The 19,263-nt window shown below is 43.3% G+C and overlaps 1 protein-coding gene across 1 annotated transcript in view; it reads left to right on the top strand.

Annotated features, from left to right (window-relative positions):
- LOC141075776 (protein argonaute-1) overlaps nucleotides 1-11,761 on the top strand; it is a 142,191-nt gene extending 130,430 nt beyond the window's left edge. The window contains exons 18-19 of the mRNA XM_073562925.1: nucleotides 7,778-7,977; nucleotides 9,318-11,761. Of these exons, the coding sequence (XP_073419026.1) occupies nucleotides 7,778-7,977; nucleotides 9,318-9,426 (309 nt within the window). The 3' untranslated portion in view covers nucleotides 9,427-11,761. The remainder of the gene's footprint in view (nucleotides 1-7,777; nucleotides 7,978-9,317) is intronic.
- Nucleotides 11,762-19,263: the final 7,502 nt, after the last annotated feature.

Genomic DNA, 19,263 nt, shown 5'->3' with positions numbered 1-19,263 from the left:
TTTTTTTTTTTTTAATCGAAAAGTGTTTTTACGACGTACCCCATGTTAATTATTTAATGCACTTGCTTTTTTTTTTTTTTTTTTTACTTATTTATTTTCATTAGGGTATATGCACGCATTGTCTTTTCTTTGGTTTTGTTTGTTTTCATGGCTAGTGTGAACATGCCTTTACATCATGCATGTTATTCAAGTCATACTCAGGCTCAGTTTTCTATTTTTTTGGCCTAATATATGGAAGGATAGCCTAGTCAGCTGTACACTATAGCTGACCCCCTGTTGCGTCAGCCACAATGTTGGCCTTCACCATGAATATTTAACCCTTTAGATGATGCTGTCTATAGTGACTACTGCATCTAGATCATTGACAAGAATGTGTGGGCTCTGGTTAACCTCATCGGCACCCTGAGGGCATGATTGTGTGGTCCTGATGGTTGGCATGGCAATTCACAGCCAAACAATGACCTTGGAGTTTGCCGATTTATAGTGATCTGTTAAAAAGTTGGCAATATTTAAATATTTAAGTGGTAAAAATACCATTTTTCTTTCGGGTCCTGCCACTTTGCATTAATTACTGAAAGTCACCTGAAGGGTTAATAAACTACTTGACAGCTATTTTGAATATGTTGATATTTTTACTATGTTCTACATAGGTCCTCAAAAGGCACTTCAAAAACTAAATAGGTCCATTTAAAAAAAAAAAAAAAATACAAATTTTCTTGGAAAAATTGTTGCTATATTTGTAAACCTTTTAATATCCTAGCAAAGTAAAAGAACATTTAGGGTCTGTGCACACGTTGCGGATTCAGGTTCAGATCCGCAGGAGATTTGGCCCTGCGGATTCGCAGCAGATTCTTGTGCGGTGTACAGTACCATTATATTCAATCTAAAATAGATGCTGTGCACTTTTCCGCGCAGATTTGCTGCGGATTTGAATCCGCAGCATGTCAATTCTTTTGTGCGGATTCCGCAGCCTTTTTACACCTCTTCCATTATAGGAATCTGCAGGTGTAAAAATGCAGGTGAAATCCGCACAAAAACTGCAGTAAATCTGCACTAAATCCGCAGCAGAATCCGCAACGTGTGCTCTTACCCTTAACGAATGGTGCTGTTTGGTGATGAGCGCAAGTTCTTGTTGCTAGAGCTTGCCTAGGGTGCTCAGGTATGTACAGAGTGTCACGGCTGTCCGAGTTACATATTCGAGTCCCCGCGGCCGCATGTTTTGCGGCTGTTAAGCAGCGACAAAATGTGCGGGGATTGCCTGACAAACACGGTCAATCACCTCATGTTTTGTCGTTAACAGCTGGGATACATGGGGCCATGGGGACCCGAATATGTCACACGAGCCCCCTAGGCAAACTCTGGTAATGAGCACTTGCGCTAATGCTGTTGTAAAGCAGACATGATTTAAATGTTTATTTTTGTGTGGTGTGATTACCCAAATTAAAGGGATAATCATTCAAAGTTTTGAAAATTTTCTAATTTTTTTTAAACTTCACAAATGTCTGTCTGTTATAAATAAATGCAAAACATATTGATCTAAATTTACCAATAACCTAAAGTATAATGTGTCATGAAAAACAACATTCTAAAAATCACCTGGATATGTTGAAAGATTCCAGAGTTATTGACACATAGTAACACATGACAGATTTTGGGGACAATGCTGATAATGTGTGCAAACTAAAGCACTGTGGAATATGTTGGCGCTGTATAAAAATAAAAAATATTTTTTGTAAAAAATCTAATTTTGTGTCATGGAAAAAACCTTCTCCAAGTCAAGGAAATACATAAAGGCATTCCAAAGTATTGTTACATAATGACACATGCCAGGTATGCGTAAAGCAGGATTTTCACTCTCTCCAGTTCTGCTAAATCTGCAAAGCGATATTGTATTAAATGTTTCACATTTTTCAGTTTACTTTATCATATTTGCAGATGCAAGACTTGCTTACTAAGCTAGGTTAATATATTTATTGCTTTTCACATTCTCAACATAATCTTACATGTGTCAAGCTGCATCTATACATAAGAAAATAGCGGCCCCATGATTTGTCTATAAAGTGCTTTTCTCTTACGCCTCATTGGGGGACACAGAGACAGTAGGTGGTATGCTGCTTGCCACTAGGAGGACACTAAGTAAACCAGAAAAAAACGTTAACGCCTCCCCTGAAGTATACACTCTCTCGCTGGATGAGATTTCTCCAGTTCTTGCTTAGTGTCTATAGGAGGCACATGGGTCCGGTTTCAGACCCCACCCTTTTTATTTGATTTTTGATTTTTCTGTAAATTTTTATTTTTTAATTAACGGAGTGAAGGGGGCGACTGTTCCTTTCTACGGCCCGCTCTCCCCTGAACCAACAACAGGCAAGCACGCGGAGTATACCTCCCCGTACACTTTCCTGCGATGATTGGGGATGATTCCTCTGGCGATGATCTTTACGGTCCCGGTAATCACGGATAAGAGGGCAAGCGCATGGAGTGCAATGGAGAAGACTGGAACAGCGCTTCCGAATGCCCTGAATCAGCCCCATAGCTCTCCATCCCCCTGTCATAGGGAGGATCAATTGAGCATACCCCTTTAAGAACTCCTCCAGCTCTGCTTCATCAGCCAGGAGGATGAGAAGACCTGCATGGATGGCCCTGGACAGCACGGCCTGGCGCGCACTGGAGTGGAGGTATAGGGTTGGGTCCTGGTCCCCGGGAGAAGCCCTGACTTAGCGTCAGTGGCGGTGCAACGGCGCCCCCCCGCTCTCGACGCTCAGGTAGGTCGAAAATTTAGTCCCTGGGCTTTTCCGGACGCAATTTGAATAGCGCCGCCCGCGCTAATGTCGCCGCCCCCTTCTCTTGGCGCCTCTCACTACTTACGAGATGCACAATTCTAATCTCGGCAGCCATGTCTATTACCTCGGCCTGCTCTGGACACGAGCTGTGAGGTGTGCAGGATACTGGGTGACATCACAGGTCCACAGCTTTCCTCCCGGGGGACACAGCACAGGACCGCGGGTAAGCTGCATCTGCCCTCAGAACAAAGCTTAACCCCTTCCCTGCACATTCCCTGCAGCTGCAGACATACTCTGCCGCTAACCCTTTGAGGAGCGCTATGTCTCAATCTAAGGAGGCTAAACGGGCTGCTAAGAAGCACACTGCATTTTTTTACCGTGTGTACTACTTGCAAGTCTGCCTTACCCAGTGCACAGACTAATCCGTTATGCACAGACTGCGCCCCGGCCTGCGCTCAATCGCCCCTCGCCGCCGCTGCTGACGGGCGTCCTGCGTTTATTACCCCTGAGTGGGCTGCGTCCCTGTCACGGTCGGTGGAGTCTCTGACCCAGGCTATATTCTCCCTCCAGGAGGACTCTGTAACCCAGAGAGCGTTCTTACCCCCCTAGCAAGGCTCTGGCGTCGGCCGAGAACCGTCCACCAGCAGGGGCCTTACTCGTTCAAGGGATGGTCAGGTCTCTAGAAAGCGGACCCATGACGCGTCCCCTAGTCACGTTCACGCCTCAGCATCTGTGACTCCTGTCTCTCGCTCTCCCTTTCCTGAGGTTCACAGCGAGCACGACTCTGAATTCGAATCTGACACGTCAGCCCCTCAGAATTCCCCAACTGATCAAGAGTCGCTTGATTCTCTTATAGAATCAGTCAACAAAATTCTGAAGTTGGATGAGGAAAATATTCCCGCTCCAGTTCATCCTATCTCATTTAAGAAAACCAAGTGTGTGCGCAGGTTGTTTACCAGCCATCAGGACTTTAAGGAAATTGTCCACAAACATGGGGATCGTCCACATAAGCGGTTCACAGGGCAAAAGTTTACTCAGGCTAAATACCTTTTTGATCCACACCTAATGAAGGATTGGTTACAGTCCCCTCCGGTGGACCCTCCTGTATCGCGTCTTGCTTCTAAAACGCTGCTTTCCGTTTCTAAGGGTTCCTTAATCAGAAACCGCTCCGATCGTCAAATTGACTACCTTGCCCGTTCAGTTTTTGAAGCTTCAGGAGCAGCGCTTTTTCCATCTTTCGTGGCAATTTGGGTCACTAAGGCAATGGCCGCTTGGGCAGAAGTCTTGGTTACTTCCTTCCAGGGCACCAATCTTCCTCCGGAGGCAGCCACTGTCGCCAGGCAGATAATTTACGCAGTGGACTTTGTAGTGGACGCTTCTTTTGATGCCGCCAATTGCACTGCGGATGCCACATCTAAAAGATCGTTGACTTCCCTGCCCTTTCAAACGGGTCGTTTTTTCGGAGAGAAACTGGACCAGCTCATTTCTGATACTACCGGGGGGAAAAAGTAAATTCCTTCCTCAACAAAAGGCTGTTCGGCCGTTTCGCAACCAACAGCTGACCCGTTTTCGATCTTTTCACAACAGTTCCGGTTGGTCCTCCTCTATCTTCTCTTCCAGATTAGGTCGGTCCCCGCGCGGAGACAGAGGCTCCCAGGTCTTGTACAGACCTAACCGCTCATGGAAACCCGGGCCTAGGGCTTCTGGATCTAGGGGAGCCAGATCTCATAGATCTGCCCAATGACTTGTTGCGGTATCCAGTGGACACTAACAAAGTAGGCGGTCGTCTACTTTCCTTCAGCCACACCTGGCTCACGGTCGTCCATGACAAGTGGGTCAGGGAGCTGGTGTCCTCCGGATACAGGATAGATTTTTCATCTCGCCCTCCATCTCACTTTTTCCTTTCCTTTCCCCCCCAAGAAAGAGACAAGAGCCTTCCTTCGGGCTATTCAGGCTCTGCTAAGGGACGTAGTCATCATTCCGGTCCCTCATCATAAAAGGTTCAGAGGATTTTATTCAAACCTTTTTACGGTTCCAAAGAAGGACGGGACGATGCGGCCCATACTGGATCTCAAACTGTTAAATCAGTTTGTCAGGGTACAGCGATTCCAAATGGAATCTCTATCAGTTGTCGCTTCCATGGAAAAAAGAGTTCCTAGCATCCATCGACATCAAGGACGCTTGCCTTCACATTCCGATCTGCCCGTCACACCAGCAGTTTCTGCGTTTCGCAATTCACGAGGAACACTTCCAGTTCGTTGCCTTGCCCTTCGGACTCGCCACCTCCCCCAGTTTCTTTACCAAGGTCATGGCAGCTGTCATGGCCATTCTCCACTCTCGGGGAGTAGTGGTGTTACCGTACCTGGACGACCTGCTCATCAAGGGTCTGTCCCTTCCAGCCTGCGAGGAATCCATGGATATCAGTAAATACGCTTTCGCGTCTGGGGTGGAAGATAAACTTTGAAAAGTTGTTCCCGAAACCGGCTCAGCAGGTTTCCTTTTTAGGAATGATCTTGGTTGGTCATTCTCCCTCCAGAAAAGGCGCAAGCCTTACAACAGGCAGCGCGGACTCTTTCCCGAACAGTTTCTCACAGCATGAGAGTTCTCGGAAAGATGGTGGCTGCGATGGAAGGAGTTCCATTTGCACAGTTCCATCTCCGTCCCTTACAACATGCGTTGCTGTTAACTTGGGACAAGAATCCATTCTCCCTTGACCGTCGGATCCTTCTGTCCCTGCGGGTCAGGCAAGCCCTCAGGTGGTGTACACTGAGGTCCTCCCTGAATCAAGGGAGGTTTTTTCTTCTAGTAAGATGGTTGGTAGTAGCCACCGACGCTAGTCTTCTCGACTGGGGTGCGGTCTTTCGTCACCACACGGCACAGGGTCGTTGGTCGGCCCAAGTGTCACGTCTCCCCATCCACATTTTGGACATACGAGCGATCAGATTAACTCTACGGAGTTTCCACCATCTCATCGCAGGTCACCCCATCAGGATCCAATCCGACAACGCCACGGCTGTAGCGTATATCAACCGCCAGGGAGGTACCCAGAGCAGGATGGCCATGCACGAAGTGAGTCACATCCTCCATTGGGCTGAGACCAACCATTCGCCCATCTCAGCAATCCACATCCCGGGCGTAGAAAATTGGGCAGCAGATTTTCTCAGTTGCCAAGGCATTGCCTCGGGAGAGTGGTCTTTTCATCTGGAAGTCATTCAACAGATTTGTCATTGTTGAGGGGCTCCGGATGTGGATCTCATGGCCTCAAGACTAAACAACAAGGTGCTTCGGTTCATTGCCCGATCGCGCGATCCATGCGCCATCAGAGCGGATGTCCTAGTTCTGCCATGGCACTGGTTCTGGCTCCCGTACATCTTTTCCCCCTCTTCCCTTGCTTACGAGGTTCATCAAGAAGATCAGAGCAGAGGGAGTACCAGTGATCCTAATTGTGCCAGATTGGCCGCGCCGAGCATGGTATGTAGAACTAATACAACTAGTCGCCGATGTCCCCTGGCGACTTCCAGATCGCATGGCTCTACTCTCACAGGGCCCGATTAACAACAGAACTCCGGGGCCCTGTCTTTGACGACGTGGCCATTGAATCCTGGATTTTCGCTCAGGCTGGGTTCTCTCGCGACGTGATTTCCACCATGATTAGTGCTAGGAAGCCTGTGTCCAGGAGTATCTTTCACCGCACCTGGAAAACATTCTTTTCATGGTGCAAGGATCATAGTTGATCCCCCTCTGGTGTTTTCCATTCTGGCCATATTGGTTCCTTCAATCCGACCTCGCGCTTAGCTCACTCAAGGGCCAAATTTCGGCCTTGTCAGTGCTTTTCCAACGCAAAATTGCCAAAAAACTTCAGGTCAAGATGTTCATTCAGGGACCTTAATGGGACGAGTTTTCGGAATTGGCAGCCCTGTCCTGCCGTTCTCAGTTCCTGAATTTTCATCAGGACAAGATAGTTTTCAGGACGTCCCCGTCCTTCCTGCCCAAGGTCATCTCCGCTTTCCATCTCAACGAGGAAATTGTTTTGCCTTCCTTTTGTCCGGCGCCAGTCCATTGCATTGAGAAGGCCCTCCTCACCCTGGATGTGGTTAGTGAGCTGAGACGGTACATCTCGCGGACAGCTCCCCTCCGCAAGTCAGATGCCCTGTTCATACTTCCAGAGGGGCATAGGAAGGGTCTAGCCGCTTCAAAAGCAACGCTAGCCAGGTGAATTCCCTAAGCGATTCGGGAATCCTACCGTGTCAGGAACGCGCTTGTCCCAGAGGGGATTAAGGCGCACTTTACCCGGTCAGTGGGCGCCTCTTGGGCCATTCAACACCAGGCCTCGGCAGAACAGGTCTGCAAGGCTGCGACTTGGTCCAGTCTGCATACTTTTGCAAAACATTACCAAATTCATTCTCAGGCCTCTGCGGATGCAGCTCTCGGCAGACGCATCCTGCAATCGGCAGTACCTCAGTGTTGACACAGTGGTACATGGGGTATTAGTAGATGTATGCTCCCCACCCAGGGACTGCTTTAGTACATTCCACTGTCTGTGTCCCCCAGTGAGGTGTAGGAGAAATAGGGATTTTTGTGTACTCGCCGTAAAATCCTTTTCTCCGAGCCATTCATTGGAGGACACAGCACCCACCCTGTTTATCCTACTGGCTCATTGTCACATTCCTAGGTTTTGACATAGTTAAGGTTATTGTTGACTGTTTAAGCTCCTACTGCTTTTTTCACCGAACTGGAGAAATCTCATCCAGCGAGAGGGTGTATACTGCAGGGGAGGAGCTAACTTTTTTCTGGTTTACTTAGTGTCCTCCTAGTGGCAAGCAGCATACCACCGACTGTCTGTGTCCCCCAATGAATGGCTCGGAGAAAAGGATTTTATGGTGAGTACACAAAAATCCCAATTTTTTTTGGCATATAACACCCCATGTTATAATTATGCATAAAAAGCTACTACAGTTTTGAAATCTGAATTTTGTGTTTTTTTTTCCTACCTCCAGGGCACTAGCCGTCCCTCACATTACTACGTTCTTTGGGATGACAACCGATTCACAGCAGATGAGTTACAGATCCTCACATACCAGCTGTGTCACACGTATGTGCGCTGCACCCGATCTGTATCTATACCAGCTCCTGCATACTATGCTCGACTGGTTGCATTCAGAGCACGCTATCACCTTGTAGACAAGGAACATGACAGGTATGTGCAAGTGTTTTCCTACTCAGTGCAAACTGATGAAACTGTTGCTCTTACAAAATGCTCCAAATCTCTTAGGTTAGTTTAAATTAGAAGGCATTTCTATTATCTAAATTTTAAAGAATTCTTTAAAAAAATCTATTCACACTTTGAAAAAATCTTCATATTTTTGGGTATGCTGTGGCATTGTCCTTTGTTCTTGTAGGAGCTTATTTTTCAGACAGGGTTTATTGTATTAAGTACAATGCACAGCATGAAAGACCACGTTTCATCACATGTGACTCCATCATGGATTTTGCCCACAGCATCCAAATCGCCTAACTATGTCAAAGCATAGGATTCTAAAATGTTGTAGTGTTAAATATACCAGATTTGTTCGCTGACTTGTCTATTTTGTTTTGTTTTTTTAACATGCAACATTGCTTGCTATAATTATCGACAAGCTAATGTCACATCCCATCCATAGGAATTAGACTGTTCTATGTATTATTCTTCTGGAATTGCATGGGATCACAACAACATTAAAAGGAATCTGTCACCACATTTGACCTATCTAAACTATTAATATGGACATACAAGTTATAGAATGTTGAAACGGTCCTCCCTGCTGGTCTCCTATCAGATACCTTCTTGTGGATAAATCCTCTTTTATCACTTTATATAAATGTCCTCTTCCAGGCTATGGAGAAAATGGTGCCCGGAAGATAACTCTGCCTCCAGAGCTTGTATTAAATAAGAGGGCATTACGAGTGTAAAGGTTACCAGTGTGATGTGTAATGGCCGCTCTCTGCTCACCTTATCTCACTGCAGAGCTGTGTGTGATTATAACTAACACATCTGCAAGTTCTTCTCGGCTTCAGCTTCCAACTTACAGACAGAGATGCAATAATGTTACAATACAGCAGAGCTCAGAGAAGCAAAAAATGGGTTAGCAAGAAGACAGATTTAAGCTCTCCTGTTCTGTGATAGATCTCACACTGGTATTTCCCACTCTGGAGGCAGAGTTAAGTATATCTTCCCGGGCACCATCCTCCTCATAACCTGGAAGAGAGAATTTATATAAAGTGATAAAAGATGATTTCTCAGCAACAAGGCATCTGATATGAGACCTTCATGTAGAACTTTATTCAGCAGTCTATAACCTGTATGGCCTTATTAATAATTCACATATATGAAATGTGGTGACAGATTCCCTTTTAAATTCTCAGAGATCTGAATTAAAAAGGCAAAGCTGACCCTTTTGACTTACAGCTAGAAAAGTTTGTAGTAAGAGAGTTCTGACATCTGTTTCAATGCTACTTGTTTGCTGTTAAAACTCTGATTTTTTTTTTTTTTTTTTGCAGCGGAGAAGGCAGCCACATTTCTGGACAAAGCAATGGAAGAGATCCACAGGCCTTAGCTAAGGCAGTGCAAGTTCACCAAGACACTTTGCGCACCATGTATTTTGCCTGATGACTTGTCACATAGTGGATTCATCAAAATGTGACTTTTTTGCCACTTCCTGTACCTCACTGGCTCAAAAGAGTTGGTTCTTAGAAACTTGAGCCTTATGAAATAAGGGTACCTCAAAATAAACCGACAGCCCTGTTGAGGTCCTGTGTGACCAATGTGGGAATTGCATTGGACATTATAACCCAATTGTTTTGCATGTTGTGGAAATGTAAGAGAGCACCACTTCAGCAGGTCTCCTCTGATTGCCACAGCAAATTTCTTGATGACTTGAAATGCAATACTGCTGGCAGAAAAAAAAAAATTAAACAGAGCCCCTTGCTTCACTGGAATAGAATGAATGTACACTGCAAAAAATGTACAAAAAGAGCTACAAGAAAAGACAAAGTTTTTGAGCCTTAAAAGCTAAATTCTGATTTAAATATCCAAGAATCTACGAGGTAAAACGCAAGCATCAAAGATCTCCCTTGACAATGGTCCTTTGTAATGTGTTCCATACAAGATGTTCTCATCCTTGGAACATAACCAGCACAAGAACATGGCTTACTCAACTAACTTCAGGTCATCCAATTTTTCTGTTGTGATGTGCAGATGCAAGTTCTGGAATACTTTTATTAGGAAAGTAAAACATATCTTAATTACAGAGAGAAAGCTATTTTTCACCTGCCACGAAAAATTGATTACTTGCCACTTTTACTTGGAATCCAATGGTGCCATATGGTCTACTAGCAATGAGGCAGAATGGAGCTAGGTTATTCAAAGCAATAGAATGATGTTATCCGCGATGACCTGACTCCAGCGTGCCTTCATATCGTGAAACTGATGCATTTGATCGAATCAAATACTGTCGCTTCACTAATTTTAGTTGTTAGTGGTTAAAGAGAATTGTGCAAAGTGCCTTGAACCCTTAAAGTGCTAGACAAGAGGAAATGCATCCTGCTTCTCCAGTCCTGCAGAGTGTACATAATGGCACTAGAAGCACCAGCTACATCTGTGGCCATCAGTCTTTGCGCAATTACTACAAGATGGTGTTTGCTGTATGTAGTGGCTTTGCCCAGTTCCTGTACCATAAGCTGATATTGGCTTTTCTGAACAGATCCTGAACTGCATGTCCTTCCTTTTCTGGTTCAGGACTATTTTATGGTTGATTTTGTGTGAAATGCTACCAACCAGTGTCATTGAAACAGCAAAGATGCTGCTGACACATTTATTTTTAAGGAATTTATCATCGACAACACTGGAGCGGACGGTATCTATGCAGAAGAGGATATGGGTTGTTACTCTTAAGTGGGAATAGGGTCACTGCAAAAGATCTGATTATGCCAGCAAGTCAGCGGCTGAAAGATTAATTCTTGCCATGTGAGAAAGTGGCTTTCCTCCGAATTATTTAGGGGTCTATGCTATGGAGACTCCTTCTCAACATACAGAACATTGTGTAAACTCCTGATGCACAAAGCAGTGAATCATTGTACACTTGGAGAAAATGTGGAAACTGCATAGCCCAGACAAGTGCAACCAAATGATTGGTGTTAGGGGACTAATCCTCAAATTGTTACACCTTCTACCCAATACATGGGTAGCCTTCCTACTGGAAATGGAGCGGTGGTTTGTTGCCACATTTAATAATTTATTAGGCAACAGTATTATGAGTAAACCCCTAATATTTTATTATAGGGATAGGAATTACTATCAGTTCATTTCCAGAACAGAGGCTCCTATATAGTACAGATTGCATTTATAGGGTTTCTGGTCTCTTGGGTTTATTCGAGATTGATTTTTTTTTTTTTTACTCCTATTGCTACCAGAAGTGCTGATAATGCAATTCACTAATTTAAGTTGTGAAATGGCTCTAAAGTGGAGGTTCACCTAAATGGTAATCTGTCACAAAATGATTGCGCAAAGCACCTTTGGTATGGGCCATGCAGTTCACAGAACTTTCCGAAATACTTGATTCCATCGGTTTCCTCCCTCCTCTTCCTTGAATGATAGCGCTGCCTTAACAGGAGCCACAAGGGGTAAGAGATGCAAAGAAGCAGGTGTGCTGAACGGCTCGGCTATACCAAAGGTACACCGAGCGCCTGTGCTTGGTTTTAAGTTATTTTGTGCTAACAGACTCCCTTTACAGAGGATCTGTAATCATGACACTTCATAAGTTAAGGCACAGAATAAATGTACTTCTAACACTACTTAGTGGGCCCAATAGTACCCTCACAAGCGCCTGTAACTCTTTGCTGAAGTACAAATGGGGGGGGGGGGGGGCTGATGCATCGAAGTGTTTATGCTGGTCACAAAATTTTGACCCATAGCAGAGTTGCACTTTGAACTATTTTTTTTTTTTTTGCGTTTTTCACGCCAGTCCCAACCAGCTTCAACATAATGGACAGAGCTGGGGCGGAATGATGGTGTGGCGACACTCGGCCATCTAAATCATTACTAGACATGGCATTGTTTACACTCTTTGGAGTGGACTCTTCTTACTCCGCCACACCTCTTCATTAAGACTGGCATGTAGAATGGCAGTCTTACTAAATTGGGGCTATGGTGTTTTTGGTAGCTGTCAGGTGTAGCTTCTACATTCGACAGCGGCCAGAGCCTGGATTGATGCTATGGCTTCTGTATGCTTTTGTTTGCATCAGCCCCCTTTATAGGAAAGGGTACTCTGCTGCACTTTCTTATACAAATAAATTAACTATAAACAGGTGGTAGACTTTTTTTTTTATAGGGTGTGGGGGGCAGCTATGCAAATCAGCAGATCCTTGTTTTTGATTGCTAGTTTCACACTAGCGTTTTGAGGCACAGCGCACGCTCGCCGTGATGCTCCGCCTCCTCCGGTCAGCTCTGCCTGTGGGCGCATGACGCTGCGTGCGACCTGCGTACCCTATCTTTAACATTGGGTACGCAGGCCGTGCACTGGTATGCTTTTGCCGGCGCGTGTGTCCTTTTGACGGTGCAGAAGGCCGCACCAAAATGCAACACGATGCGTTTGGCGCAGGTCGGCGCACCATCAAAAGGACGCATGTGCCGGCAAAAGCATACCTGCGCACGGCCTGCGTACCCAATGCAAAAGATAGGGTAAGCAGGTCGCATGCAGCGTCATGCCCCCATAGGCGGAGCTGACTGGAGGAGGCGCGGCAGGGGGCGGAGCTTCACGGCAAGCGTGCGCTGCGCCTTAAAACGCTAGTGTGAAACTAGCCTTACATAGGATCTTTTAAAGGTTTCTTTGCACTTATAGTGGAGACTCTCGAGATCCTTCTTGGCCTGTCAGCTAACAACTGACCTCATGGTTTGCTTACTGTGCTTACTTCAGCCTCCTTTTAAGGGCTATTAAGTGAGGGTACCATTAAATCCACCAGTCTAAAGTTATAGCAATTGAGTCCACTAATTTAGTTTTAATTATTAGTTGTCCTGATGACACATCCTCTGTAATATAGCCAGCCAGTACTACACCATGTTTTGCCATTATCTTTCTTTTAGTCGATTTTCATGTTGTTGTTTTTTTTAATCTTTATGGTTGTACATTCTATTAGGCATGGAGAGAACATGTCACATGTAAAGAAGATCTTTGAATTTAGTTAGATTTAGATGTCTTTATCTTGACACCATAGTTTTCTATTCCTGGAGCAAAGGTGTTACAACATTTTTGAGGCATGGTAATATAACATTGTATTGTTATATTAGCACTAAGGAGAATTATACAAGTTCTTTTTAGTTTCTATGGTGCATCACTTGAAGATGCATTTGACCTAAAATCTTCATTGACAGCTAGCCCAAAACAAGAATGGGTTTCTCTTTGTTATAAGGGTGCTTTGATATTACAATGCCTAAAACAATTCCTGCACAGAGTGTATACAAAGAATCGGTGCTGTTTTTGACTGTTTGGATGAACAAATTTCCCATTGGTTTACATAGTGGTAATCCAAAGGAAATATTACCATTTTTTTTTTTTTTTTTTAACTCTTAAGACAATTTTTTTTAATTTTGGCTGAAAGGCCTGTGAGACTTATTAAAGGGGTTAGACTGTTTTTTAGAATTGGCCTCCAGTATATGGATAGGCATTCATTATAAAAAAAAAAAAAACCTGGATAATCCCATTAATGCAGCTATTCCATAGAATTACACTCCAATGATTACTCCTTACCAACTAAACTTGCATGTCTTCCCATGTGTCGTGTGGTCCAAAAATGAAAAATGTTATAGCAGTTTATTTTCTGAGAAAAAGAATTGTTAATATGAAATATCATTTGTCACTATTTATTTTTAATTAGATTCTCTAGGCCTTATACTTTGTGATGTATAAGTGACCATGATTTCTCAAAGTTTTAATAAATTCACTTATTTCCTGTAGTCTAGTTCAGATAACAATCTAATGCATCAACAAATTTGCAATGTGCCATACTCTGCTAGGCTGCATTATATCCTAGCCCGTAAGGATGCTGGCTGCACTGTGAGCCAGTATTCATATGTCCATGTGTCACAGCCATCTTCATAGTGCCCTCTGTTTGTCTCCTGCTGCCTTGTGAATGAACCTAAACTATTATGCTCACCATGGCACTCATAGATGTGGGAGACTTCAACATCGGTCTCAACAAAAAGAGCAGGAGGCAAACGGAGAGCACTAGGTATGTTCACTATACATGACAAATTTTTAGTTCTTTTTGTGCCACATGGTGGAATGTCGTATTCACCACTATAACGGTACATTTGCACTATATGATTGGTATAATTTTCTAAATTATACTGATGGCATAAATCTAACTTTTGGCTGTAATTTGGCATGTGCCAAATTTCAATTGTAGCACATGCAACAATTTGTGTCTTTGAACAGTATGAGCCATGACACTTATAATCTTTGTTTTCGATTCCCCAGAGCTTTTGCGCTAGTATTCTAGCCTAAAACCTTTTGAAAAGTCGATTAATTTTGGTGCAACTCAAGTCTGCACTACAATATTTTGACTTTTGGCATTCTCATTTTCCCCCCAGCTCTGACAATATTCATGAAAAATGGTGCTATTCGCTATGCCACAAACCTTACTCCAGTTGCGACTAGAGGAGGATTTGTGGCAATGCGCCTCTAAATGAATTGGGAACATCTTACCCCAGCACTCCAGTACTTGCATCAGGGCTGGCATAAATTACAGTCTTGATGATTCGCATCCTTATCATTTGGTGAACTCAAATTGTGTACAGATCACATTTGAAGGGACACAAAGCACAAAAATTCTTGTACTTGGCATAAAAGTTTAACAGCCGTAGCTTTGTATAAGCCAAGAGTAGATAGCCCACTGTTTGAAGCCTAAAATAGGTGGCTCATAGTCATCATTCGCAGCTCTACGGTTCGGTTTACAGTTCTTTACCGGTTTTAGACAAATATCTAGTACAAGTTAAAGACAGATAATAATGAACATTTTACTGGGACTCATATTGTTCAAAATACAATCGCTAAAAAGACACATTTTCTCAGGAGTCTATTAATCACTGTTCATTTGTGGCATGGGTCACATGTAAAAACTGTAAACGATTCCGATAACTGTATTACTTGTGTTAGTCCATTCATATATCTCAGAGTTGACATAACATGCACTAAGGTTTACTTTCATAGGCATTATTCAGATATCAATTAAATGTTCCATCAGTGTTTTTCACAGATAGTTCAAGTACCCTTTTATAATCTGTGGCGTTGTTCACATGTCTGTTTTTTGCTGGTCAAGTGATCCTCAATGAATCATGGAAATGTCTGTTTTTATCTGACTCGCAATCAAAATTACCCATAAAAGTATGGATCTGTGAAAATCGCTGACTGCACACGGATGGCATCAGTGTGAAATCCTTGTGTGGGCTGTGATTACCATTGAAATATACAGTTGTGCTCAAAAGTTTACATACCCAGGCAAAATTTTTGCTTTCTTGACCTTTTTTCAGAGAATATGAATGATAACACCAAAACGTTTTCTCCACTCATGGTTAGTGGTTGGGTGAAGCCATTGATTGTCAAACTACTGTGTTTTCTCTTTTTAAATCCTAATGACAAACTAAAACATCCAAATGACCCTGATCAGAAGTTCACATACCACATTTCTTAATACTGTGTATTGCCCCCTCTAGCATCAATGACAGCTTGAATTGTGGTAGTTGTGGATGAGGTTCTTTATTTTCTCAGATGGTAAAGCTGCCCACTCTTCTTGGCAAAAAGTCTCCAGTTCCTGTAAATTCCTGGGCTGTATAGCATGAACTGCACGCTTGAGATCTCCCCATAGTGGCTCAATGATATTTGAGGTCAGGAGACTGAGATGGCAACTCCAGAACCTTCACTTTGTTCTGCTGTAGTCAATGACAGGTCGACTTGGCCTTGTGTTTTGGATGGTTGTCATGTTGGAACATCCAAGTACGTCCCATGCGCCGTTTCCGGACTGATGATTGCAAATTTGCCTCCAGTATTTTCTGATGTGCTGCATTCATCTTTCCTTCAACTTTGACCAAGTTTTCTGTACCTTTTGTAGCTCGCACATCCCCAAAACATCAGAAATTCCCCTCCGTGCTTTACATTAGGAATGGTGTTCCTTTCATCATAGGCCTTGTTGACCTCTCTCCAATTGAAACGTTTATTGTTGTGGCCAAAAAGTTCAATTTTGTTCTCAACACTCAAAATTACCTTGTTCAAGAAGTTTTGAGACTTGTCTCTGTGCGGTTTTGCATATTGTAGGCAAGATACTTTATGGCATTTGCACAGTAATGGCTTTCTTCTGACTCGACCATGCAGCCCATTTTTCTTCAAATGCCTCCTTCTTGTGCATCTTGAAACAGCCACACCGCTAGTTTTCAGAGAGTGTAGTGTTTCAGCTGATGATGTTTGAGTTTTTTTCTTTGCATCCCAAACAATTTTCCTGGCAGTTGTGGACAAAATTTTTGTTGGTCTACCTGACCCATGGTTTAGTTTTTACAGAGCCCCTGATTTTCCATTTGTTAATCACAGTTTGAAAGCTGCTGACTGGCATTATCAATTCCTTGGATACTTTTTGTATCCTTTTCCTGTTTTATACAGTTCAACTACCTTTTCTCGTAGATCCTTTGACCATTCCTTTGCCTTCCTCATGACTCACAATCTAGAAGCGTCAGTGGCTAGATGCAAGAGTCTGTCTGGATCCCAGAAACTCACTCACCTATTATGCACACACACTGATTACAAGCAAACAGGTCACCGGTGAGGATGTTGCCTTTAGTAGCCATTCAAACCCATTTGTGTCAACTTCTGTGCATGTTATTTAGCCAAAATCACCAGGGAATGTGAACTTTTGATCAGTGTCATTTGGATGTTTTGGGTTGTCATTATGATTTAAAAAGAGAAAATACAGAAGTCTGACAATCAATGGCTTCACCCAACCACTAACAATGAGTGGAGAAAAAGTTTTGGTGTTATCATTCATGTTCTCAGAAAAAAAGCCTAAGAAAGCAAAAATTCTGCTGGGGTATGTAAATTTTTAAGCACAATTGTATATAAGAAGCTTTGCAGTTTATTTTTTTTCAGCAATAAAAAATCACTCCTGGTGAAAACTGGACACCCTGACTAGTGTTTTATGAAACTCTGATGAAAATGTGATTCAAAACACTGATGAACATTGGTCCATGTTTTTATGTATGTGTAAATATTACAGCCCTGAATGAGGGCTGCAGCGTAAAGAAATCTGTGCTAAGGGAACAAACTGATCTTTTTTTCATGTGTCCGCTCTCTAAGGCTATGTGCACACGTTGCGGAATTGCTGCAGAAATTTCCACGGGAATTCCGTAATTCCATTCTGCGGGAAATATGCGAGAAAACCGCATGTGTAATTCCCGCACATTTCCCGTTTAGAAACTAGCGATTTGCAAGCGTAATTTGCTTGCAGAATGCTAGGGTTTTCCAAGCGATCTGTAGCATCCCTTGGAAAACTGATTGACAGGTTGGTCACACTTGTCAAACATAGTGTTTGACTAGTGTGACCAACTTTTTACTATTGAGGCTGCCTATGCAGCATCAGTAGTAAAAAGATCTAATGTTAAAAATAATTAAAAAAAAAATCGTGTTTTTCTCACCTTCCGATGTCCCCCGCAGTGTTCTCGATCATTGCAATGCTCCCGGTAGGTCCCGTTCTCAGTGGTGCATTGCGACAATGACCTTTGGTGACGTCACGGTCTCGCGAGACCGCTACGGTGTCGCGAGACAGCGACGTCATCAAAGGTCATTGTCGCAATGCATCACTGGGAAAAGGAATGTTGCCAGGAACATCGCTGAGGGCTGGTGACGCTGCGAGGGACATTGTAAGGTGAGAATATGATGATTTTTTAATTTTAATTCTATTTTTTACAGGGATATGGTACCCAGAGCCTGGAGGAGAATCTCCTGTCCTCCACACCGTGGGTACCATCCGCAAATGTTCTGCTTACTTTTCGCATGGTGGGCACAGCCACATGCGGAAAGAAAGCAGAACAATGCATTCCTATGTGTGTGTATTTTCCCACGATTCTGCACAAAGAATGAGCATGCTGCATATTTTTCCGCAATGCAATTCTGCTGCGGAAAAATCCGCAGCAATAGCATGGCATGTGCGGAATGCCATAGGATTGCATGGGATGCTTTTCTTTTTTTTGGGCGTTTTCGCAGCAAAATCGCGCGTTTAAAATCGCCGCAAAAAAAAGCTACGTGTGAACACAGACTTAAAGAAGACCATTCAGCAAATTGTTCAAGTTGAACTGGGCAGAGAATACAATAGTGGCTGCAGAGCAGACTGTGTGACTGCAGACTTAGGAATTCCCCCAGCGCACTCTGTATGTTTACTTATACCCTCAGTTTTCCGGTCAGCGCAAATGTCTGTGCCTTACTTTCTAGCACCTTTCAGATAAGGTCACGGCAGTCAGTGTGGTTGAGTGGGCAAGCCCACTGTGTCACATTACACACCCTTCTATCAACTCTCCTCTTCTCATAGCACTGATACTTCTGCTATGCTGCCACACACACTGCCTGTCCAGAGACGTCAGTGGTCACATTTGTGTCTGTTATGCTCATGGGAGCAAAAGATCGCTCTGCAGTGAGAGCAGTGCATGGTCGGTGTCATTACATCTCACACCAGGGTTTCCTGACCTAACCTATTGGTTTGTTTTTTTTTCATTTTCTCCTGCCTGTTGCTGCTGGTTTATGATTGGGCAAATTCATACAGGGGAAGAAGTACATGTGCCTGTTGAAAACACTCTCATAACGCCCACTTGGATCTAACAAAAACTAATTCTGCAGCCGCAATTACATCATGTTTCTAGTTCAACATGAAAAATTTGCTGAAAGGTAGTCTTTCAGACCTTAGGACAAAATGAGTTTCAGATGATACAAAACATCTTCAGTTTCTGGGGAATTTCCATACTAGCGTTAGAAACTGAATACGCTCGCCTTTCTCTTCAAATGTTTTATAGATGAAAATAGCGATGTATCTCTTTATATTGCAAATTTCATGTTTCATATCACTGAAATCAAACCGACACATTATTTGTTTCATAATTATAGTAATTCACAATCTAAATGTAGACTGAATGAAAGAGATGGTCCTGATGTGTTGGTACACGTCTGTATCTTAATCAGTGCTTTTGAAAATGTTGTGGTTTATTGTAGCAGTATGACAGCATTCAGTTCAATATTCTGTGAGTTAGTTCACATCAGTGGGGCTCCGAATGCTTAGAATATTACTGATGTAGATATTACTGATGTCAAGACTAAATAGGTTCAAGCAGTGAAATTATGTAAGGAATGATCACCCATGATCATACCAACTTCCTATTAGTCAGTGGGAATTACACACACAAATTCTCCCTTAACAGTGT

Source organism: Dendrobates tinctorius, unplaced genomic scaffold (genome assembly GCF_039654945.1).
Source record: "Dendrobates tinctorius isolate UK_male_01 unplaced genomic scaffold, ASM3965494v1 ptg000015l, whole genome shotgun sequence".
NCBI classification, from domain to species: domain Eukaryota; kingdom Metazoa; phylum Chordata; class Amphibia; order Anura; family Dendrobatidae; genus Dendrobates; species Dendrobates tinctorius.
Note: the sequence above shows the minus strand (reverse complement) of the source record. Positions and strands in the feature narration are given on the sequence as shown.